Here is a 24,795-nt window from a genome sequence, read left to right on the forward strand (position 1 = left end):
GTAGCTTTAACAAAGATTTGCCTCCGCAGCAACGCACACCTACGGTAATTCCCTCCCCTCTAGACTTCCAGGACGAGAAAGCTGTGGCGAGGAAGATAAAGGACACGCAAAGCAAGCCTGGAATCTAGTTTCATTTTATTTTAGCAAACTGCATGTTCTTCACTTATGAAGACCTCTACATTAGCAATTGTATAGCTCTCCAACTTTTCGTTTAAAAAAGGGTAAACAAGAAGTGACAAAATGCAGGCTCTTCACCTCTTAAAAACATTTGAAAGTTGGATTCAAGAAGACTTTTATATATTTTGGTTTTAAGGTAACAGATGTGGCATGGAAACACTAATTCAAATCACCCGCCTACCCAAGAACTTCCCCTTTCTGGAGCCCCTCCGACGAAAGATGATCAGTACAGTCTGCAGCCTCCCTTTGCTGAAGACCTGACTCATCCTCAAGCGAAACTTGCTGGTCTGAAGGAGCCAAACGCAACATCTCCTTAGCATATCGCTATAACGGCCAAGCGGAAAGCAGCGCCTCCGGGACTCAGCACAAGTGCTCTAGAGACACCGCCTCTTCACAGAAGCGTTAAGGACCTCGTCATGCAGGGGATCTACGGAGGACTCTACTGCAGTTGTACCTTCTTGTTAAGGACTTTATTTCCCCAATCATCCTGTTCCTGCTGTCTAAAGATAAAAAGATCTTCTCTGAAGAATTTTTTGAAAGCCAGCCCTACCCCGCACCCCCCCTCCCTGCCCAAACCAAGAGGAACGCCATAAAATGTACAGATTATATGTCTTAGAAAAGTCCTAAAATTATTGCAGAAACTAAAAGATGACTTGTTCCAGGGGAGCGGCAGGCAGGAGGCACAGCATTGCGATCTAACAAATGCTCGGGATGGTTTGATTTAGTTTTCAGCTTTTTCCCCATCATTCAAGAAGAAAAAAAAAGTGTTTAAGCATCAGAACTAAAATAAAAATGCACGTTGACTTTATAAAACAAGCTTGTGGATTTGACCATGAGATTCCCTGACACTGGAAATTTTTACTTTTTTGCCCGGAGAGATTTCCTCATGGTGGATTTGCCCTTGGCAGAGGGTTTCACTTCCTTTCTCCCACTGGCTGCTGGTTTCTTGGAAGAGTTGCCACCAGAGGGTTTTTTGATGGCTGCGGCTGCTGGTTTGGCTTTCTTAGCAGGAGTTTTGACCTTGGGGGGAGGCTTTGCTTTCCCCCGGTGGGCTGCAGGGGTTTTCCTCGGCTTGGGCTTGGATTCTCTTCGCTTCATTGCGGGAGCCCTGCTCCGTGATTTTGGAGGAGGTCTCTTCTGCATCCTGTCAGAGAGAAAGGCAGCACAACAACGATGAATAGATCTAGATCAATTATCAAATCAAGTCAAAGACTTGAGCATTCTCTCTCCCTCTGCAAGTGGAATTTTATACTTAATGAACACTACTCATCTTAAATCCGTACTCTGAGTGAGACAGGTTTCATATTTGGCTACAGAACAGCAAGTAGTACTGTAGGGAATAGTTATCCTAATAAAACACTTAATAATACAGAAAAGTCCCATGTGAGATCTCACACTTCTGTAAAACACAAAAGGCACATGAAAGAGCTAAAGGCAATGCAAAATAAACACAAGTTTACTTATCTGGAGGAAAAAGACGTTAGTTTCAAACTACTAAATGGAGGAGATCAGTATCTCTGGAGTAAGGCATTGCTTTCTGCAGGCTGCTGGAGCACAGCACACATCCCAGAGAAGTCCTGATCCTCACAGTGCCCAAGAATTCAGCCACAACAGAAACTCCTTTTCCCAACGTTCCTGAGCAACAGCATCCCAGATAAGTAGCCACAGCTCTATGCTCAGCATTTTGTCTTTGGAAACCAGTGAACTGCTGTATTCCTGCAGCCTTCTGTGTATGGCATTTATTCATGCAGACTACTTTGCCTCAAAATGTGCTCTCAGCCCTGAAGTAATAGCAGTGGTCATCACCACCCCAAAGTTGTCCTAAACAGAGCAATCAGGACAATGTCACTACCTCAGGGTCTTTATGAAGATTCAATACTCCTCACTTCTTGGCACCTCTTTATTTCAAGAGATCCAGAAGGAATCCACCCAGAACAGTGAGGCGCTCTACACCTGTGACCAGAGAGCTGCTTTTGCTTGATCTGAAGGGGCCCATGTATCTCTAATGGTATCCTACCTCTTCTTTGGTGGTGGCTCTTCCTCCTCAGACTCTTCCTCCTCAGATTCTTCTTCCTCCTCAGACTCCTCCTCTTCTTCCTCATCAGACTCCTCAGAGTCCTCATCCTGCTGCTTCTCTGGGTAGAGCACACCTGGGCTACAGGAGCGTTCTTGTTAGAGCAAGACTACTCACGTCTAAGAATACAGCTCCAGGGTCAGCAAGCCTTGGGTAGCCCTGGCTTACCAGGCGGCACTGCTGCCCATCTTCCTGAAAGATTACAGCTTCCAGCCTAACCCCAAAACCAAGACTTCTGCGCTTCCTGCTATTTGAAACCAACAGTATTTTGTCTCTGAAATGGCAGGAGTGCAACTGCTTGTAAGTCACCAGGAATGCCAAAACCCTCCCCTCTCTAGGCTGCCTTTTCTCCATTTTTCTTCCTCGTTGCTTCTTTCTCCCATTGCAAACACAGGAAGACAGACAACAACAGGACAAGATCAGACTTTGGTGACTCTGAATGCCAGCTGGAGCCACTGAGGACTTGCATGTACGCAATAAAAGGAAGGTGGGAAGCAGAGACTTTAATGGCTAGGTTGCTGTTTGGCTCTTCGTGGGACACTACGTCACCATCCCTGTGCTCCGTGTGGCCCAGCACAACATACATTCACAGCAGGAGAAGAAAGGGTCTTTCAATCTTGCAGTAGCTGACCTAGGTTACCTTCCCTCTTCCCCTCCTCCCACCTCTCTCCCACATCAGCATTAGGAAAGGCAAACAGCTGGGTCCTGCTCATTATGAGCATTCTTGCATTAAGCAGCACAACACACACACTACCTGCTTGTGCAAGTTTGTTTTAGCATGGGAACACTTAAATGGCCAGCATCCTGCAAAAAGCATCATGATAGAATAGCTGAGAATATTTAACCCAACATTTTTATTACCCTTGTAAGCTTCCCTGGCTAATGAAGGCAACTTTATGTCCACTCACAGTAGGACATCCAATTAAAGTCACTCATTAGAGTGAGATGGGTGACAATATTGTGGTTCATCTGTTACCAAACCCTACAAAAACCTCCCTGTGAATGTGAAGTTGGCCTATGAAATTCAGCAACGAATAGCATTGTTTTACAGCCAAGCTCTTTACCTAGGATAATACGGGAAGCAAAGCTGAAAAGTTCCACTGAAGCCCTTTCCAGAAATTTGCTCCATCCATCCATTCTTCTCACATTTCTGCAGGGTTCTCTTCAGTAGATGCACTGTGGAATGTCAAAACACAGGCTGCGTTACACCTTTATCCAGTCACCTGTCCCAAAGTTACCGCTTTCTGCAGCGCCCTCTGAAATCAGAGATGCACAGACAGGATGAAGCCTCCTTTGTCCAGGACACCTAGACTGCAACGGACCAGTGTTAGAAATCAGACTCACAGAGACACCTCTCTCTGCTTCCTTCCACACTCAGCAAAGACCAGGCACTATGTGTAGGATCCAGCTAGATCACTGCGTTTAGAAGTTCTCACATGTCTTATTTAGAGGAAAATCTTTTCAGTTAATTTTCAGGAAGACAGCAGCGCTGTTCCTAAATGCTTCACAAATGTGGCTTTAAATTCTCCAAAGGAAGAAATTGAGAACAGACCAGGTGCTTGATGTTACAGTCAGGAGCTCCTTCTTTATAAATACATCCAATAGCATCTCATAACTATTCTGTTAACATTTAACCTAAGTCTCAGCTTTCTTCAACTAGTTCTAAAAAGCACGGTTAAAAAAAAAAACAAAACAACAACAACAAAAAAAAAAAACTCTATCATGTTTTTACTCTCCTCTCCCTTGTGTTCTAAAATTTGTATTTGCTGCCTCTTTCCTTGCCCCCCTTTTTTTTTAATGGGAAAATATTTGGTCTAGAAATATGACAAATACACATTTTTTACTCTAATTTTCTGTTCCATTGTGCACTGTGTAAGCTTTCTAACCAAAACAGCACAAGTACAAGGATCTCTGTGTCTGGCAAAGGGCTGAAGTTCTTTGATCAGTTCAAAACCATTTTCAGCTTAAATTAGGGGGATCATTTACAATTTACAAGAAATCCAAGCCAAAAGCCAAGGGAAAAGCAAGTCTTGCCCTGAAGCAAATTCCACAGTGGTCCATTTGAGAAATGGAAAGAGAAAAATCCGAAGTGTCCTGGTTAAACTGTCATCTGAATCTGTTCTGCATGATTAATGGAAAGGAATTCACTTGACCCGCTTATTCCATTCCACCACTGAAATGGACTTTTAGCAAGAACTGACATTTCGCAGCAAAAAAATCGCTTGAGACAATGCCATACCTTCACCAGCCTACAGAATATTTCTGCTGAAAAGTTTAAATTAAAACAGCACTGGAAGAGCTTAATAGGTAATTGAATGGATTGTATCCATTAAACTATTAGTGTTGCAACATTAGGCTCTTAAGTGTCCCACAACTTTTTAAAAACCTGCACTGCTATAAATAGAGGCAGCACAAACAACATCAGGTTATTTTAACTCTGGGTACCACAGATCAATAGCAGCATGCAAAGGATTTGACTGGAGTTGTGTGACAGATCTATTGGGGAAAGCGGGCAGCGCACTGCCTCTGTAATGTCCACCCGCCTGCTTTTGCACCTCACCAGATCTTCCTCCAGTTGCTCCTAAAAAGGAGTAGAGAGCATTTTGTTTTTTTAATCTAACAGAAGAACACAGAAAATGACAGATTGCAAGCTGAAATTTCTTCATCTGACTTGCATGAATGACAAGTGCTGGAGGCAGGCTAAGCACAAGCCTCTAAAGACCAGGGCTGAAGTTTCCAACGGTCCTGAAAGCAAATAATGCAACGGCTTAGTAAGGCTGGGCACTCTCCTCCCTGCCCCAGCATGAAGACGTCGCACTTGACATCCATCTCTAATTGGCAGAGGGCCTCAGGCAACTTCTTCAGCCCACACTGCTGGGAGGAAATCTGTGGTCCTCTACACAGCAGCTAAGCCCTGCATCAAGCAGCCATGCTGATACAGTGCTTCAGCTCCAGAGGAAGAAGTGCAGAATCGGCAGTCTCCTCTCTAGCCCCGTGTCCTGAGGGATGGCACCGGCACTGTGAAACCACCGTAACAAACTGGTCTACTTTTAGGTGCGACTCTAGCACCTAAAAGTCGAGCTCACACTGCTTCAAATGACCTTCCGCTTAGGTTAAACAACCGCATAGGGGCTCAGATCAAATAATGCAAATAAGCCATTAGAAAAATCTACTTTAAAGCCTCTGTTGTCCTTGCTTCTGCTAACGCAAAAGCCAAAGCAGGCATTAGTGTCATTACTGGGAGCAAAGATGTGCCAAAAATCTTTCCAAATACAACAGGATTAGTTTCTTCCCTCACTTACTTAACCTTTTAAGATCAGAGTCAGAGGAGGATCTCCAAGAAGTCAGTAGAAGGGGTGCTGGTAGGATTTTTTTTTAAAGTCAGACTGTAGAACTCCTCTAAATAAAACACAGCTTGGAACTACCTTTATTCTACTGCCTTATAGCCTCTCAGAATCAAGAGAAACAAAATCAACTTTGTGATTCAAGAACAATGAAGGACTCGAGTGCTATTCTCCTTCCCTGAGAATGGGCTACAGATAAGAGAAACAAGCACTATATCTCAGAAACTAGCCTTTGTCAAGCTTGAAAGAAAATAATGGGAATAAAAATTCTGAGCATCTCTGCAACGCAGTTTTCTCTGCAGCACAAAGCAGTGGAACAGCTGCCAGTTCTCCGGCAAGCTCAGCTGGGTAGCTCAAAGATGCAGTGAAGACACAGCTGCAGGACTTTCCGAGCGTGAAAAGAGACTCCCAAAGATTGGTACTTTACCCTGGAAGTTGGAGTTGGTCCCTGGGTGGTTTTCCAGGATATACTTCTTCAGCGCTGTGGTGGAGCAGGTCTTCGGTTCATTCATGGCAGCGATAGCAGACAGGATGGCGTCTTCCATCAGAGTCCCACCCAGCAGGGGCTTCTCCCCTGATTTCTTCAGCTATTTTCCAAGGAGGAAGAGAAAAGCATCAAGACAAAATTCTCCCAAACCAGGTCAGGACAAGCTCCTCTGCACCAGGTGGGTCGGCGCTCCTGCATTAGCACAGATACGTTTAATATTAAAACACTGCAGAGGGAACGCTGCTCTCCCATCTTTAATGGGAGGACAGGCCCATTTAGTCAACTGGCCTGGAGTGCTTTTTATTGGTAACACATTGTCCCAATCCCAAAATACTGTGCAAGTATGTGGCAGTCTACGGGTCTATCACTCAGGAAGGGAATAAATCAGATCTTCCTTCATCCCACAGACCAAATGTACCCAAGCGACATCTACAGCATAGACACAAGGAAAAGACACTGCAGACATCTGGGGTACCCACTGCACTTGCAATTAGTGACGGAAAGAAACGCTTACCCCACCATCTCCCCTACTGTGCTAGTGAGTCAGAGCTGAAGCAGTGTGTGGCGCACACTAAGCAAGGAAAGCAGGGGGTCTGTTCCACAAATGTAGACCAAGAGGAGAATAAGAGTCCTACTGCTTCATAGTTTGACAACTGCTGAATATGACAGGCTGCTAAAGAAAGGTGTACCCAATAAAATTGGGGGGGGGGGGAGGAGGGGAAAGGGAGGGATGGTATATTAACACAACTCAAAGGATAGTTGTCAATATAGTTAATAAAGCAAGATGAACTCTGCCTCTGACCTGGAATGTCCCAGATGCTCCTTTCCCTGTGATCTGCTCTAACTGGCCTTTCTCTACAGCTCTCTGCAGGGCATTCTTCAACAGCTGGGGTCTGAAATGCAGGTGGATAAAGCTTTACTGACACACACCGACAGCACAAAAAATAAACAGAGAAACAACACCTTATACAGAGCGTGAGAACAGCAGTACTTACGTGTGGTACCTGCCTACATACAGACATTTTAAATGGAGAACTGTTAGCAAGTGTCGATTATATGAAAAAAACAGTGTATGTTAGCAGATATTCAACTGTAAGGCTTTCTTGGCATCACTGCAAACCCAGAAACAGACAAGCTTCATTGGAAGGATTTACTCATTTTAAGAAGCACATTTGGAGACGAGACTAGGTGGGCAATGAGTTAGTCAGCTAACAGACAAACAAGAGCTTGAGCACAAGCCCCTCTAAAAGGCAATACATACGATTTTCCTAGATTTACCTCCTCTCCCGACCTTTGACCTGCTCCCTATGGGCAAATCAACAGATTATTGTGTGCACTGGTTAAAGCATTCGGAAACAAGTGTGACAAGACACCAAGAAGAGGCCTTCATATCCACACAGCTGGAGGGATCTAGTTTTGGTTAAAGGTAGAGATGTGTAGAACAACGTTAGTGTCAAACGTCAGGAACAGAGACAGGGCGTAGAGAGATGCAGAAAAAAGTACAGCTTTTCTCAAGCCTTCCTGCAGGCTCTACAATGCACAGCACCACCTGTCTGCTGCTGGACAAAATACCAGATCAAATCACCTTAACGTGAATCAAAACCAGAGGATGCTAGTGTTCCAAGGCTATCTGGGAGTCCTGCTCGTGAAAGCGTACCCCTGCACCTACCTTACATCTACTTTGAGTTTGGGGTAATACTGAGACACATATTTCTTGATCAGGCTGTAAGAAGCTTCCTTCGGCTCACAAAGGCGGGTGAAAGCCAGCGGCAGGATGTCTTCCAGCTTGACCTGTTGCTCTGCAGTCGAAGTAGAGGTGCTTTTCTGAAACAGACGTGTTTTTAAGCATCAGTGGGGCCTAGGACATTGGGTTTCCTGAACCTGCAAACACAGGTGGGGAGAGCTACTCCTGATATTGGCCATAGATCTTGAAAAACAAGTTCTATAAAGCAGCTCTTTACACTAAGAATTTAAATGGTCAGCAGTTTAAGCAAGATCTAGGAAATTTGGCTGGAATTTTATAGGAGTCTTAGAATTTTTTTTTATAAATACTGCTATTACTGAGTATTTAATGACATCTATGTTTTTAATGGTTTCCCTCCTCTTTTTAAGGATTCTTTCCTCGCCACCCTTCCATGACAGAGTCAAGAGAAAATTAATCACACTGACATGAAATGAAAAAACAAAGACAAGACACTATCCTAGGTGTTTAAATAGGTCAAATCTACCCCAAAACTTATAACTAAATACGATTGTGCTTTTTTAAGTTGGCAAAAAGAGATCTTCATTCTTTTTCCTGAATTTTCCTCTGTCACTTCCCTACTAAAAGGAAAGGATGATCAGAAAAGAGAGACCTTTCCACAGAAAAGAAAATGGGGAAATCCTGCAGAACTCCAGTCAAATTTTGATACTAAAGAGCAGGTTTGCAAACAGTGAAATGGGTAAGGCTGCTGCTCACCCAGACAGCCGCTTGACTGCTATCTGAATTCACTGAAAACAAGAGAGTGCTATTCATTTGCTGCAACTTGGGGAAAGTACAAATATACCAACTGGCTACAGACAAGAAAGTGATGAGTTAGCAGGTATCAGGTGCTTTATTCAAGCTTCTCATGAAGCCAGCAAGCTCTATTTAAAATGAAGTTACACTGTAATTAGTTTCCTTCTGTGCAATAGTACCAAGTGTGTCACTGTTACCTTTAATTCTAGGGCTTTTGGTCTCCTCAGGAGCCACAGGTAATCACGAACGCATTACAATACTCTCTGGGTTCACTCGCCTAAGCTGTAAGGGGATCATCAATACCAGCTAAGCGTTTTGTAACTGCAGTGTTAGAAATGTGTTTCATACACCTAGCACAGCAGGGAGCGGAGGACAGCAATGTTAGAACCACTACTAATTGTGAGGCATAGGCTCAAACATAACACATCACATCTTATTACCCCAGAGCAATATACACCCGGCAGCTTTATTCCAGAAGGCTTGAGACATTTATTCTGCCTCCTCCTGCCCTCCCTGCCGATGGAAAATCTTAATCCGACAGTCCCAAAGACTGAAGCCTTCCATTTATCCATGCAACATATAACAGGAACAGCAGTAGCACAAAGCTTTCTCACAACAACTGAGAGGCATCCCTCTCTACTTAGTAAAGACAGAAGAGGAGTTTCATGGTTATTCATGTTTCTATCTCTGAACCAAAGCCTAGCGGCTTCATGTAAAAAGTTTTAAAACTAAGATTTTGATTATTTTACTTGTTTTTACTTTTTCATATTAGTTTTCTGATTCTGATTTTAGTGGAACAGATGTTTAAATTTACTTGCGGAGGAAAGGTACGGCAAGGAGGAGAAAACTGTCTGGGCTGAGGTCAAGCACATTTTGTAAGATGCAAGTATTTCAGTGAAACCCACAAATATTTTTCAGAGTATTGTTTAAAATAATCCATCTTACCTTTCTGTCTCTGGCTTTTGGAACAGTTTTTCCTGCATTAGACACTACCACAAAGCTCCCAGAAGCTCCCTTCCCTTTCACCTAATTTGGAGGAAAAAAAAAAAAAAAGTTTTCAGTCTTCAGCAAAGCAACTTAGAGCAATAGCCATCTGAAAGAGCCTACTTAACATCATTACGAAGATTTAGGATGGACTGCTATCTTGGTGATGGGCTGTTATGTCAGAGCCCTGGTCTGAATCCACTGCTTTCGTCCACAGAGGGCAATCTGCTCAAACGCGAAACCAGCCTTCCCCCTACCAACAAGGGCCTGATGCTTCTGTAAGATCAGAAACCACAGCTAGCTAGCAGGACGTTACTAACGTACTCTGTCGTCCTGAGCAAGAGATCCTAAGAGAGCTGACATTACGGGCGTAGACTACGCTGTTAAAAGAAACACACTGACACAGAAGTGAAGTTGGTTCAGTTTGAAGACACACACTGCTGCAATGCTACGCGACACAATTCAAAACCACGAAACAGTCATCCACATCAGATCCTTGCAAAGCATCTGATTCACTGAACAATGCTGAAATTCCGTCAGCACCTAACAAAGGGGAGACAGAGGTTAATTAACCTCCATGAGGGAGAACATGATCACCTCAGAGAGCTGCTAACTGACTTTCTTAAACTCCTATGTAATTCAGTATACCACCTCCAGTGCTGTTCCACAAAGCACCACTTACCTGTCTAATGATTCCCCTCTCCAGTTCCCTTTTCAATGCTTGCTTTAGAAGATAGCCTCTCCTCTCAAGCTCCAGGGAAGGGTATTTGTGGATGATGTATTTACGTATTGCAACCACTGATGCACCACTCTTTTGAAAGCATGCCTGAAACAGGAGCAATGAGTTAGCAGAAACCACCTGCACGGAAACTGCCTTGCTGTGGAACTGAAAGAATAAAGACTGAAGTGATGCATATAGGCCAACACAGTGGGGCACAGGATGCCAGGGCTGACCTTTCTCGTACAATGATTTAACAGTAAAAAATACCACTGACTAAATACTTAACTAGAGCACTTTCCCCTTCAGAGTGGCTGAAGGGCACACAACACAAAAACAGTAAGCGCATGTTAATCACTCTCCTATTCTGAAGCATTCAAGAGTAACAATATCTACACAACATGCTATTACAAAAAATAGCCACTCTTAAGAAAAACTAACACTGCACCACCAGTAAGTCATTTTATTAACGTCAGATAGAGTAATGATTAAATCACCACAAGCTGCCATTTTTTTTTTCTAAAGGAGATGGAGGATAAGCATTAGCAAACTAGTTAAAAAAAAAAACACTCCTAAGTTTAAGTTTGCAATTTGAAGATGACTCCTTCTGAAGACTTGTGTTATCCAGAGAGCATTATAGAAGTCCTCCCATTAGCGATCAGAATGGGATTACACCAAAACAATTCTGCTTTATATTTTAGTGATTTTATAGGCCATAGAAAACCCCAGCTGCGACTTGACAAAACTCTCTTCATTTAAGCAAGTTTGCAGATCTAGGTGGCTTCAGGGAGACTACTATACAGATGCACTCTATGGAAGGCAGTTTCCTTATCCACAGCATAATAACGTACTGTAGATTCTACTGTTACCCACCCTCTTAAACAACTGCCAGACACCTAAGGCTTAGAGTAACCTAAAGTTTATAGCATGTCTTCTCTCCTCCTAACAGATTTGGATGCACTGCTGTAGTGGCTGGAAATGCAGTCTTGCGACCAAGGCTGGTGAAATTCAGGCCTCCTACGACAGCAGTATGCATGAAATAAGTGTCAAGGAGAAGGTAGCAGTGTTGCAGCATAAGTAACAACAGCAAAGGTCTCTGCTTACAATTAGGAGGAGGCATACAGTAAACCACGACCATTATCACTTTGGAATGCTAGTTTACAGAATTTCCATCAATACTGAATTAAGATAAGTTAATTTTGAAAAAGTCACGTATCAAATAGATGGATTAACCAAGGTAAATCAAGTTAAACATGGCTAGAAGGCACACCAAATTAAATGACGCCAGTAATCAACTAATTATGTCATCAAAACTGTTTCTAATAATTCAATTAGACAGTGAAACAAATTATAAACAAACAAACAAACAAACAAACAAAAAAAAAACTAAGGGACCCCTCAGTTACATCATGAACTTGCATTTCAGCTCCGTAGGCTTTCTGACAGTTTGTCATCAATAGTGCTAAAGCACGAATGTCTTAAACAGTAAATTTCCTGCTAACAGACAACATTATCATCTCTAAGTTGAAACTGGATTTTAGGCACAAAAGTTATTCTTCTTTGGGACAGACAAAGAAGCAAAACATTTGTCTCTCACTTACTTTTATGGCCTCAGTTAAAATAGCATCCATCTTGGGACGTGAGGAGGCAGCCATCTGAGTCTGCTTTTGTGCTCTAGCTAGCTGGCTAGCAGAAAGAGTAGCCCACGCAGGAATGGTCTTTTTCACCTTCTTCTCCTTTTCCTTTGACTGATCCTTCTCGCTTAGGAAAAATACAAGGCAATAGTAAGGCAAGAGACACTGTAAAACAAGCCATCAGGCAGAACAGAAAGAAAACGCTGAACGCTTGACTCCGAAAATTATTTGAAGAACATCTTGATTTTCTGATTAAAAAAAAAAAAAATCCTATCTTGAGATTCAGTCTCACAATAGAACAACTGCTGCACTTGTTCCTCAGAAATAACAGCATCTTTTTCAGGGACCCATTCTATTTTTTCAATCTCTCCCATCACCTTTTCTATCAATAGAACCTGACTCGCTCTACAATCCTACCCACGTTCCCGATTTCAAAACTAAGCAAGCCTTACTCCTTTTTGGTTTCTTCTGAGGACTTTGTTTCCCCCTTCCCTTCATTCTCAGGTTCCTTTGGCTGTTCTGCTTCACTGGACGCAGCAGGCAGGGTTTCACTCTCTTGTTCTTCTCCAACAGAGGCAGATTCCTCAGAGCTGACTTCTGGATCTAAAAGATGCGAAACTGCATCAAGTTACTGTTTAAAACTAGCATCTATTCTTCAGGAAGCTAGAGAAAAAAAGGCTTACAAACACACCTCAAAAATGATTTCCCACTAGACAATTTCTATTCTCCGATTTAAATGGATGACTTGAAGGTAAATTAAGAAGTGAACAGAACTATTGAAAGAGCTTCAATAAGGTTCAATCAGCCAAACGCCAGAATAACTTCAAACAATATCACACAGCATTTTCACAATGAATTAATTCCCTCAGTCTTCCCCTCTAACTCCTGAAGTTACTGTTACAACTTCCAACTTTATTTACAGCTGATTTGTTTTTAAACACCACTATGTCTGCCCTAAATACCGTGGTACTTGAAGGACGTTAACTGACATGCTCAGTCACATTTTTCCAGGTTAGGCTCAGCTTTAGATTGCACACGCACCGGCAGCAGCCCTTGTTTATCAGCAGGATCAAATCCAGTCAGAAACCAACTTACCCAGCAAATTAACTCAAGTATTTGAAGCTTCAAGAAGGCCTTAGAGACTGCACAGCCTACCAGATAAGATGCATATAAACTGTCATTATCTGTCATTCCGTTAAAGAGTTATTTATCTGCCATGACTGCTCTATATACTACCCAGATTCTCTGAGAAGGAGCTTAAGCGCACCCGATACGTTCCTGTGTCCAATTTTTACATGGAGGCATCACAAATTTAAACACAGTTTATTAACAGGTATTTTTGCACTCAATCTATTTATTCAATGAAATTAACTGAACATGATACTGAGATGACACATTCTTAGAAACAGAGGTGAGGCTACTAGAACCAGACACATTAATATCAGACTGGATTTTATAACACAGGAAAACGAAGAAAAAACTTAAATAACTCTGTTTTTCCATTCATCAATTCCACTTTTTGATCTCAAGCCATTTTTCTGCCACTACTGAAAGCTCACAGTTTCTACCTTTGGAATAAAGGAGGAAGAGGTTGAAAAAGACCATACTGAGCTATGTTTTCATGTCTGGAGAGTCAGGGCTTTGCTGCAGGGTATGAAGGACAAAATAGAGAAATGGGTTTAGACTGGAAAAAGTGGCTGCAAAATACAACTTTTCAACAATCCAGGAAAAACCTGTGAAAAGGAGTCAAGCATTTGTAATATTTTAAACATAGCAGCAGGATTTTTCAGGAGTTACAGAAAACAAGCCTATGTTTGAAAATACATTAATAATCCACTACAGAATTATTACCGTACCTGCTTTGACCTCCTCACCTTCAGCAGGTTTGCTTTTGGGAGGAGTTTCCCGGGAAGAAGAATTCACAGAGCGACGAATCGGCATTGTGTCGTCTTCAACTTTCTGTAGAAAATACACAAAAAAAATCAGTACAGATACTGGAAAGAATCAGAAAGTTTCTGAAATGGGATTAAAGTACATCAAAGAAGCAAATGCAGAAATGTTTTTGTTACATTTGGATTTTTCAGCACTTTAGCTGACAGTAACACTCAAACCAGCTTCTCTGAGGCGTACCATGAGAGGACAGTTTCACATGTTACATTTACAAGAGAAATAATTTCTTTTCAAATTCAAATTAAGTGAGAAGAGCATTTGAGTATTTTGACAAATACAACATCTCAGGGAAAGCAGGGAAGGGGAAGGAGCGTGCCTACAGGGTTTATCAGACTCCCAATCAAGTTTCCTACAAGCAAGGGAGAAAGACTACGAAGTAACCTTCAGCAGGACTGGAAGTCAAGGTCTGATCCAAGGGCAAGCTTGGAGAACGGGCCAGCCCCTACCTCACTTAACTTGTCCGTGTGGATCAGCTGAGCTCCCGTTAAGAGTGGAAGCGCCTTATGATGCACGGGTTCAGCTTCAGACAGATCAGTCGCCATTTAAAATAATTTCTAGCCCCAAGTGCAGGGAACACTGTGGAGCCCCAGGTTTTAACCCCAAGGACTTTTTCCTAATGGTTTTCACAGTGCAGTGAGGAGTCAACCTAAAGTACAGAAAAGATGTGGTGTGAAGATTAACAAAACAAAAATAGCTGCGTCCATGTATCTAACAAACTAAAGATTAAAACGAAAAGGAAGATAAATGACTTACAGCTTATGACTAACACAACTGACAATCAACACTTGCAGCAGTCAACAAAAATGCTAAAACATGTATGCAAAATTAAGCTCTATGGGTGTTGTGCAAATGGCAAAGGCATAAGCCACACCTGCAGCCTGCTCCGTTAATACATTTCTGAAAGAATAAAAAAAGCTCTTTAAATTAACAAGAAATGTTAACAAAAAACAGACATCGCACTGTGCCTCAAGTAAAATGTTGAGGTAACTAGTAAGCCATTCCCCTCAGGTAAAAGCAGGAATTGACACACTTATCCTGCTTCTGGTGGCCTAAAGAATTAAATCATTAAATCCATTATGCAGAAAATTCATACACCAGAGACCCAAACCATGCCCCTCCCAAACTAGACCCCATGCAATTTAAAGAACAAATGAGTCCGTCAGCAAGTAAATAACCATCAAACAGCAGCCTCCATATCTTCTACAATAAATCAAAGCTTTACAAAACTCTCCTCCAAACATAATCGTCAGTATTGAAGGGGTTTAGCTTGGTTGAAGCCTCATGAACAGTCTCGCCCTGTCCTACCGTTTCACTCCTGCAAGCTCTCTTACCTGTTGCCCATCCTCCTGCATCAGCCTCTACTAAAGAGTGGTGCTCCACTATTTCCATTGCAAAATACATGGTTTACTTTCTCGTTCACTTCCTGTTCTTCATCGTCCCCTTCAAAAACCTCAAAAGCAAACCTCACCCCTAGCAAACCAGGGCTGGGTCAGGTCCCCATGTTCCATCAGAAGATCAACACGCTCCAGACAGCCTTCCTCCCTCCTTGAGGAAGAAAGAGCCAAACACTTTCAGGATTTCTGGCTATCTGGATACATTTTGTTTCCTTCTGACGAAAAGGCAAGACAGTTACGACAAGGTTTCACTTTCAACAAGTGTTTCCCCAGCCTGAGAGGAGTCTTCTCGAAGGAAAGCTAACATCTCTCCCGACACCGTTTTCAAAGTGATGTTCACCACAGTATCAGTAATTCGTATTGCATTCCCTATTGCATGATTGGATGTGCTGTATCTCACCATCGTCATCTGAATTATTCAATGTTCTTGCTCAAAAGTACAGTTTTCATATTACCCAACAGTCAGGACTCCTAATCAATCAGAGCAATCCTCTCCACCTTACTGATTTTCCCAGGCAACCCAAAACCTAGATCATCTACACAGAGCATTTTTGTTAAACCTCCGAGGCAGAAACATCCCCAGGTCAAGCACGTGGTGTTTCAGCAGGAGGTACACTAAAAGATATTCACCTAGCTGGCCATCTTCAGAATACCATGTTTCTGATGGCTAAAGGCAATCTGCCCACTTCCACAAGATCTGCACCTTCTCATTTGATGCTTAGCAGTCTTTCTGAAATATTTCAATAAACTAGTCCTACAGAGGCCGATCTCAACACCAGTAAAAGCAAATAAGTATAACAGTGCTGGATGTTTTCTTGAGACATATAAAGAAAAATGAAAAAAATGCTACATTCCAGAGACAAAATAAATGAGGTGAATGAAACTTCCTTATGAAATTTTGGGACAGGAAAATGAATACAAATACCCTATTAGAATATACAAACTATTGGTTAAGCTTTTTTTTTTTTTTTTTTTTTTTTTGCCTGTTTTATGGGACCTTCCTCCTTCAAAAGAGCCAAATGAGAGGAAAAATGTAAAATAGTACCAGGCTTCACATGGGTATCACATAGTTTTTTCTAGCAAGCATAACCTGAACACCTTTAAAGAAAGATACCATTTTCAAGTAAGTCCTCAAATAATCAATACAGGATTCATGCTAAGAGAAGTCACTTGGGGGCTATGAAATATTATTTCCTTAGAATTACTAGCACACATATTAGCATGCACTGTGGCTTAATTGGTTATAAGCTTCACACACTTATTTTCAAGCAGTTAACTCACATGTCACATGCATGAAAATATATTACCAACTACGATTGAAAAAATCCCCAAGCTCTAAAAAACTTTGAGTAGTTTACACTAGGATCTACACAAAGTCTTCTTGCTCTCAAGAGTGAAACCTAACATTGCAAAATGTATAGCTCCAATGCCTACAATACACTTAATTTTCCATCATCCAGCAGAAATTCACAGTGACCCAGGGAGGAGTTTGTTGATTCTCTCTGCATTTTCATACGTGGATCATCTCCTGAGCAAAAGGCCAACGGGATCAGAGGGGCAGGTGGATGTTTCCCCATTGCCTTCAAAGCCCTGATATTTTCAAGAGGCAAAGTCACAAGCACAATTGGTCTTCTGTGAAAGCATCGCAGCTCAAGAACTGTTCTTGCTTAGCCCATTTCTTTCCATAGGGGGATCAAAAAAGTGCTTTCTGACACAGAAAAAAAAAGTAGCAAAAAAAAAAAAAAAAAAAAAAAAGATAAAAAGGGGGGAAAAAGTAGCAAAAAAAACAAGGGGGCCACCACCAAAGCATCACTTTCTGGACTGACTGTGCAATGCCACATTGCTGAATTTAGTTTTTCAAAAGGCTAACAGCACTACAGAACAGCTAAGGACTGGAAGTGAAAATTAAATGACTTCCAAATAAAATGGCACATGTATTTTAAAGGAAAAAATCACATCACCCAAGCCAACTGTTACCTGGATACCCCAGCTCATATATCGTGTACCAAGACATCCTTAAATGTGTCCCACAGCTATGATTCCAAGCATGACTCTTAATGACAAAGAATTGGAAAATAATAGCTGTATTTTGTATTTACCCAAACGTTAAACAAATCAAATATTGCGCTTAGGAAGTGGGAAGAGAGACCATCGCTTAAGTGAATGACGCAGGTTTTCAAGGTAGTAGTTAGGTAACGCTCATGAAAGCTTACAATATGTCAACTGTCAGCAAAAGCACATCAACAATGAGACAAGCATCAGGATACTAACCTTTTAAAAAGTTGCTTCTAAGTACACATATGTAACTGTTCGCACTGCTACTCACGGCAATTTTCCTGTGAGTCACTGGAACTGCTACACAGATTCCCACACTACCATAAACAAATCAATTCCAAGCAGGTGGCCCTGCAAGGGGCTGGTGAGCAGCAAAAAAAAGTTTGTGGATTTCTATACAAATGGTCCAACACTGCTCACCTTCCCAGCTCACTTGGGGCCACTTATGGAGTGGCCACTTATGGAAGATGCAGACACTGCTACAAGTAGCTTTCCATGAACTATTACAAAAAACATACCTATACAAATTTCATCCTCATCTATCAGCAAACAGGTAAACCAAAAAAGGAAAGGGGAGGCTGTTTCAGGTGACACATTCTGGGTAATAAAAGTGTGGAGTCACCCGACCAACATGACAAACACAGGAAATTCTAAAGAAAGTTAACTTGAGGCATAGATTGATTGTCTCCTTGAATTTCTGCTGGCCGTAACATTTTTTAACTTATCTTAGTTTTCAGTCTCCGGGAAATATTTTGGGAGGAAATCAGGGCTTGAACATGGCAAGTCTAACTGTCACACTGGTGGAAATACCAGGTTACAAGACTCCTACTAGGGCACAGATGCTAAGCTAACTGAAAACAAAGATGCAATGGAAAAATGAGAAAGCATATCCAATCCTGTGTTGTCAAGGGTGTCCACTTTCTGCTACACAGCAGGCACACCAGTGATTGATGTGCTCTAAGAGATGACTTAGTACATGGTACACAACGTGGGTCTGGAAATAAGATCAAAAACAGCTAGCAACTCTTTTTTGCCCTTGCAGATCTGAAGTCAGAGTGTTAAGGGATACAAAAACACCACCCTAACAAGCAGCTCAAGCAGGGATAATGTTTATTATCAGAAAGGCTTAAAAAGCAAAATAACTGGGTTTCATCCAGCCTATTGATTATCATGCAATTACGTACTAGTTTCTAATGCTGAACAGCAGATTACTTAGATGTGGTAGAAGTTGCAGACAAAAGTGCATGAAATGTTAACGATGAGCTGCAAAGCAAAAACGAATACCCAAATCAAACGTGCTAAAATGTTGCCTTCTGAATTGAAAGTTGGCCAACTTTTTAAAGACTTCTGGTCCTCTGAAATTCCCACAGTTCTTCCCTGCTTACTAAAGATTAGACAAAACTCAGCTCAGGTAAAAGATCTTACCGAAACCACCAGTATCTACAGTGCTTCCTAACATATCATTCTGTAACATCTTTGATACCAATTTGTTTTAGAGAACGGGTCAATTAAAAATCCTCAGCTGTTTGCCTCTCACAGCCTGGTTCACAAAGATGTTTAGCATTTACTGTCTTCTCTTTTGCTTTGCAGTTCACTGAGCGGCCTGATGTCTTGATTACGTCAGCCTAGTAGCATTAGGTCAGTTAAAACAGCCTAAAAATGTGCAGTGAAATAAAGTATCTTACTGAATAAAGAATACAAGTTACTCCTCACTTCTAATCCTTATTTGGCAGCCTACTCAGAAATTCACTCCTGTTTCACGTCCGGCTGAGCATTACTTCACAACTGGCATTCCCATCACTGCCGTTCCCATTAAACAAGTTTCACGCTAACTTTGTCCCGATCCAGCAGCAGTCGTTGCTAGTTGTGGCCACTACACCGCACCAATGTCCCAGAAAGTGTCCCAGTTAAGCAGACTTTTCAGTCGAGTGTCTCCTGATTAAGTCAGGAGGACAGTATTTGCAACTCTCTTGTGATTCGGTCTCCCAGAGATCTGTTACAGGCTATCCGAGCCCCATGCTGCTGCAAGCATTATAAGCCATCTTGTTTCAATTAAAAAAAGAATAGTGGTCCAATATAAAGATCCAATAGCTCACAACTTGCCAGGCAAGAAATTCTTTGGCTTGACTAGTGCATTAGCTTCCATTCCCATGGAATACTCCCCTAGACAGCGTTAAGGAGGGGAAAAACAAATCCCAAACATATTAGGTTTCCGAGTTCTGGGAGTACAATAGAATCTTTTGCACTTTTAATATCCAAATGCTCGCATTCCTACACAGAGAACTTTTGTCAGTTTAAAGATACATTTTCATTTCAGGGTAGCATCCAGAATTCAGATCTCCGACTCCACAAATGGAACCTGACTTACGCTTTGCCTATTTCTGTTGACTTCTAAACAGCAAAGCAAAGATTAAATACTGCTGTTCTGCACACACACAGATACTGCTTTTGCTGCAAGAAAGGAACATTACTACACTAAGATTGATGCTGTGCCTCCCCACCTGGGACTGAGCTCAGCACCTCATCTCTGCAAGGATATAATACTGGCAACTCAAAGTCTGCTCAATCTCCACAGCTGTTTGTTAAAATACAAGCAACAACCCATGCCTCAGATCTCCACTATTCTTCAACACTAAGAATGCTAGCTCATTTTTTTTTTAAAAAAAATGCAGGCATCAGTTTATTTCCCCATCTATCCATTCTTCTGTAACTGTACAGAAGACACTTAATAACAGCAATTCATTCCCGTGGCCTGGATTACCTTCTCTTCCTACACCCAAGAGTCATTCTTCATCTCTAAACATATGGCCAAAACCAGGTCCTGTGCAACCTAAGTTATGTCACCGTCATGCCTAGAAACTTGCAAAAACTTTGGCTAAGGGATTAATACAGAGCAGAACTCCTGCTTGCATAGCTATTTGAAAATAAGCCCTCTCTGCTCTGAAGTTCAGAATTGTGACCGTGACAACCTATGTAGGACAAAAGTTTTCAAACAGTTTTGGCTAGTATGGTTCATGATCCATATTCTCCATGTGTTTCAAGAAACACCTAAAAAATGAAATAGCCTGAATTTATCATAGGTTTAGGTCACAGATTTAAAATTGCTCCAACAGAAAATCCACTGCTGAAAGTTTCACAGTCTTGGGTGAAATATCTTAATTGCAGAATCAATTATTACAGATTTTGACAATCCGCTGACACTTGTTGAAGTGTAAGTTTATGTCATCAACATTGCACAACAGAGATAAGAACGTTTATAGGCAACATCCTTCTAGCTTAGATGGTTTACATTTGAAACCACTGTATTAATCCTTCTCCTAAACTATCACTAATTCAGCTATCTCTGATTATTTTATAGTACAAGACCATACCTACTAAAACCTATGATTTCCTTGTACTCTGCATAAAATCTATTTACACTTCCATTACTGTAAAACTTTTATTCTCTCTTAAGGAAGGTTAAACTCCTCAGAACACCCTGGGTCACTTGTAACAAACACTGACAAAAGCTCAAACATCAGTGTCTCTTGAAAGAGAAAACACCAGAGAAAAAGACATCCTGAAGATAAAATTAATTCAAGTAGCTGCTACCCAAGGAAAGTTCATGAAGCATTGAAAAGTTAAGCAATTAGGAGGCACATTCAGTTAAAGACGAGAATGGGTGCAAAAGTTAGCAGATATTTTCAAGGCGTATTCACTAAGTTATTCTCCCCTCCCCAACAGATCTGATGTGCATTTTTCCCCCTACCCATCCGTGACTTCCAAGGGCTTCCCACTATATCTACTGCTCTCTTTAAACCCCTCTTGAGGAAGGCAAATGCTCTCCTGTACAGCCCATTAACACATCTCCATTCTTTAAACTGAACAGAAAGGATGCTAACCAGCAAGCCCTTCCTCTTCTCTCACCCCCACCTCAACACGCTGTCCCCACATCTAGGAGCTTGACAGCATAAGATTATTTATAAACATCAGTACTTTCAAACCTTTGCCGCATCAATAAAACAGCTGCTTGTCAAAGACTGTTAGCCAACTATTGTTGAAGATGCTAAAAATACTAGTTATGGTTAAAAAGAAAAACAAAAAACAAAAAACAAACAAAAAAAACAAAAAAACCCCAAAAAAACCCACATGCACGCAAACCAGAGAGTGGCTATTACTCAAAAAAGCCCGATAAGAACTAAAATGTTACATGCTTGTTAACCCAGAAACAATTTAGCAGCCAAGCAAGACTCCAGGGAAAAAAAAAAAAAAAAAAAAAAAAAAAAAAAGAATCTGTGAAATACCAAAGATATAAGCAAACCGCCAGTCTCAACTACACTTTAAAAGGAGTGAACACACCCACAAGTGCAAGATCAGCGAACTTTTCTTTTCCTCCTGCATAGGCTGAGCAGTCCCCCACAGCTTGCAGACACTTGTGGCTAGGAAAGGAGTTAGACAGCCAGGCAGGGTTTGTTGTGAATCGCGTCCCCAGTCTGGAGGTGTCCTCGGACAGTATAAACTGGTGGAGCCCTCCAACCCGGGAAGAGCCACCACGGTTTATATCGGTTGGGAGTTTGGTCTGCTCCATCTCAAGTGTTTGTCGACTTTCAACCGAAAAAAAAAACCCACAGTCCGGAGTGGCAATAGGGACGATGAATGCAGGATGAACGTACTCTGCAACAACCCAGCCTCTCCGACGCTGGAATTTATAGCTTTCCGTAGGGAGAAGCACGTGCAAGAAGGGAAGGGGGATAATTAGCATTCTTGAAGGAGGCCGTGCCCAGGGAGAAGCCCAGGGGCGTCCGCTCCCCCCTAATCCAGGCCTGCGTCCGGAGGCGCCGAGAGGCGCCAGGAGGAAGGACCGAGCCTCGGGGAGGGGGGAGCATGTTTTCCGCCGCGGCGGCACTTCTGTGGCCTCTGGTGAAACGAGTTTGAGGAGGGGAGGGGGGAAAAGAAATAAAACATAAGAAGCCCCCCCAAGGGCGCGAACACTCGTGCCGGAGCCGGGGCGCTGCCTCGGGGAGTGGCGGGCGAGCGGCGGGCGTTCAGCGGGTGTCAGCGGAGGCGAAGCGGCGCTGCGCCCGGGGCCCGGCGCCTCCTTTGTGCGGGGAGCGCGGCGGCGGGAGGCCCCGCCGCCCTCCGCGCGCGCCTCGGGCCCGGCCCGGCCCGGCCCGGCCCGGGGGGCCTTTCCCCGCAGGGCGGAGCAGGCCGCGCTGGCCCCTCCGCCTATCGCGACTCGTCGCGACCCCCCCCGCCCCCCAGTCCACACACACCCCGCGGCCTGTCACACCGCGGGGGGAGGGGCGGCGCCGAGGGGTGTTTCCCGGTGGCCCCGTCAGGCCGCCGCTCCGCGCGCGCGCACCCCGCGGCCTAGCGGGCCCAGCCCCCCCCTCCACCACCCCGCGGCGGGCCCGGCGGGGGTCACTCACCGGCGGGCCCGGCGGACACAAAGCGGCCCCTCTAATGGCGGCGGCGGAGGGGGAACCGGCGGGGGGGGGGGGGGCGGGGGGCCGGGGCAAAGGGGCGGGGGGCGGGGCCGCGCGGCCGCCGGGGGGGTGTGGCCGAGGCGGGCGGGGGGCGGGCCCCGCCGGCGCCGCCGGCCAATGGCGAGCGGCGGGCATTTTTCGAACGCCGGCCCCCCCCTTTGCCCCGCCCACGCATCCCCCCCCGCCCCAACTCGCCTCCCGCCGCACCCTCCCCCCACCGACCGCTTCCACGTTTCGCGTGCGGGGCCGGCGGCCAATCGCGGCCGCGCTGGAGGCGGGTGGGGCTGAGGAGGGGGTGGCGCGCGCGCGCAGGCGCCGCGGCGGCGCATGCGCCGTCCCTCTTCCGCCCGCCCCGCGCTGCGCCGCCCTTGGCCGCAGGCGAAACACGGCGCGGGGCGGGCTGAGGGGGGCGTTCGAGGCGGCGCGGGCGGGTTACGCGCGCGCGCGCTCCTCTCCCCCCCTCCCCCGCGACTCACCTCACAGCTCGCGCGCGCGGCGGGCGGGGCGCGAGAGCTGCTGCGCGGCCGTTAACGGCTCCCTCCGGCGGGCACTGCGCGCGCGCGGCGCCAACCGCCACCTCGCGGCCGTTGGCCACGCCCGCCGCGCGCTGCGGCGTTACCCCTGGAGCCTACTGAGGGCACCAGCGTGGCCTGCTCCTCCGCACCCCCCCGCCCAGCAATCCCATTCCTCGGGCCTCGGGCCGGGTTGTCCCGGTGCAGCCGCGTGTCTTTGCCCCTGCCTCTGGCTTCACCCTCAGTGACACCCGTTCCACCGCAGAGATCTTCTGGCAGCCAGCTGGAGATTTCCCTTTGAAAAGCCGCTAGCGGATTCTCCCGTGAAGGAAGGGTGCCCCTTGTAATAAATAAATAAAAAATGCTCTTGCTCCAAGGATTTTTTTTTTTGATAGACCTTTTTCTCTCTCTCTCCACTTTTTTCTCTCCTTGAAATCCCTCTGCTTTCCCTCGGCCTGAGTTTAAAGGGTAACTTGCAAAATTCCCTTCTCCACTTAAGCTTTTAAGAGGTACTACAAGGTGTAAAGTCCTGCGCGAGCGTCTTGCTTCTGCACTTCCGTAGAGCGCGTCAGCTCTTTTCCTCAGCTTTTTTCCCCTCCCTTTTTCGCTCGGACGGCGGCCGTAACTCCGTGACTCCGATGGAGCCCCTATAAAAACAATGCTTTGCCTTCGAGAGATTTACCGGGATTTCCACCAAAGCCCTGTACTTCTATTAGAAACATTGAAACTTCAGTGTGAGCTACCTGTTGCACTTCTGTTGTAAATATGTCTGGTCACAAACTCTGCTTCAGGGGTCACAAGATAGTCCATGAAGTTTCTTACCCTACGCCAACTAATATTTTCCCCATTATGCCACGGTTTTTTATTTAACATGAACGTTTCTTGCTTTACAAGCACTACCCTTGAGTTACTTAAGTTACCTGCCACGTACTGTACCAGTTATGGCTTTAGCAATTATGTTTTAAACACAAGATTACTATTACTTTGAGTAAAAATTCATTGAGTCTTGGGGCCTCTTAAAAGCCTGTATCATGCTCTCTGCGTTGTATGTGGAAATCAGCTTCTGCTAACGTGGTCTCGATCCTGCTGGCTGAGCGAGCGCAGGGTTGTTGTGGCTCCAAGCTTCAGTTTCAATTATGTTTAGGCCTCACTTCTGACCTCGTCGCACTCCCTTAGCAAGTTAGTTCATTTTCCAGTTTTACCTCTACTTTCTGAAGCCTTTTATAAACTAGAAACTTTCTTCTCTGCCGTGCTGTGAGAAAACACTTCTAGCAGAGCTCTGCTCCATGCTAGGTAACGCTCTGCACCTAACTTCATTAACGCGATTGCCTTCCCTGAGACTCTCCTCTCCTTCCCAATCTGCAGTCACAGCACAAACATCCCTGCAGCTGGGATACCAACTGCAGGGTTGGACAAATTCTCCTTTGGAAAGTACTGAATGGAGCAGGAGCTGGTTTTGTTTCTGTTGCCGTTTCAGTGCAATTTAGCAGCTGGAAACGAGGAA

General features: G+C 44.1%; 1 protein-coding gene across 4 annotated transcripts; it reads right to left on the reverse strand.

Moving 5' to 3' along the window:
* Window positions 1–118: 118 nt before the first annotated feature.
* HP1BP3 (heterochromatin protein 1 binding protein 3) lies at window positions 119–23,305 on the reverse strand. Of its 4 annotated transcripts, none has more exons than XM_062593562.1 (13): window positions 23,256–23,305; window positions 14,312–14,511; window positions 13,790–13,874; window positions 12,368–12,518; window positions 11,883–12,042; window positions 10,246–10,389; window positions 9,525–9,605; window positions 7,752–7,906; window positions 6,885–6,975; window positions 6,023–6,182; window positions 3,316–3,427; window positions 2,195–2,332; window positions 119–1,321 (listed from the first exon to the last, which is right to left on the reverse strand). In XM_062593562.1, exons 2-13 carry the CDS (start codon window positions 14,405–14,407, stop codon window positions 1,036–1,038), a joined length of 1,659 nt encoding a protein of 552 aa, XP_062449546.1. In that variant the 5' UTR covers window positions 14,408–14,511; window positions 23,256–23,305; the 3' UTR covers window positions 119–1,035. The 4 variants fall into 4 exon arrangements, with proteins under 4 accessions (XP_062449546.1, XP_062449544.1, XP_062449545.1 ...); XM_062593560.1 differs by having other exon boundaries at window positions 13,772–13,874; window positions 23,256–23,302; XM_062593561.1 differs by lacking the exon at window positions 23,256–23,305 and adding an exon at window positions 22,723–22,784 and having other exon boundaries at window positions 13,772–13,874.
* Between the last annotated feature and the right edge of the window lie 1,490 nt (window positions 23,306–24,795).

Source organism: Rhea pennata, chromosome 22 (assembly GCF_028389875.1).
Source record: "Rhea pennata isolate bPtePen1 chromosome 22, bPtePen1.pri, whole genome shotgun sequence".
Taxonomy (NCBI): domain Eukaryota; kingdom Metazoa; phylum Chordata; class Aves; order Rheiformes; family Rheidae; genus Rhea; species Rhea pennata.

Coding starts and splice junctions, on each gene's coding strand:
- HP1BP3 (XM_062593560.1), bottom strand. CDS start 14,407: ATGGCGACTGATCTGTCTGAAGCTGAACCCGTGCATCATAAGGCGCTT. Junction 12,519..13,771: donor AGGTGAGGAGGTCAAAGCAG/GTACGGTAATAA, acceptor CGCATCTTTTAG/ATCCAGAAGTCAGCTCTGAG. Junction 10,390..11,882: donor TTTTAACTGAGGCCATAAAA/GTAAGTGAGAGA, acceptor CTCCTGTTTCAG/GCATGCTTTCAAAAGAGTGG.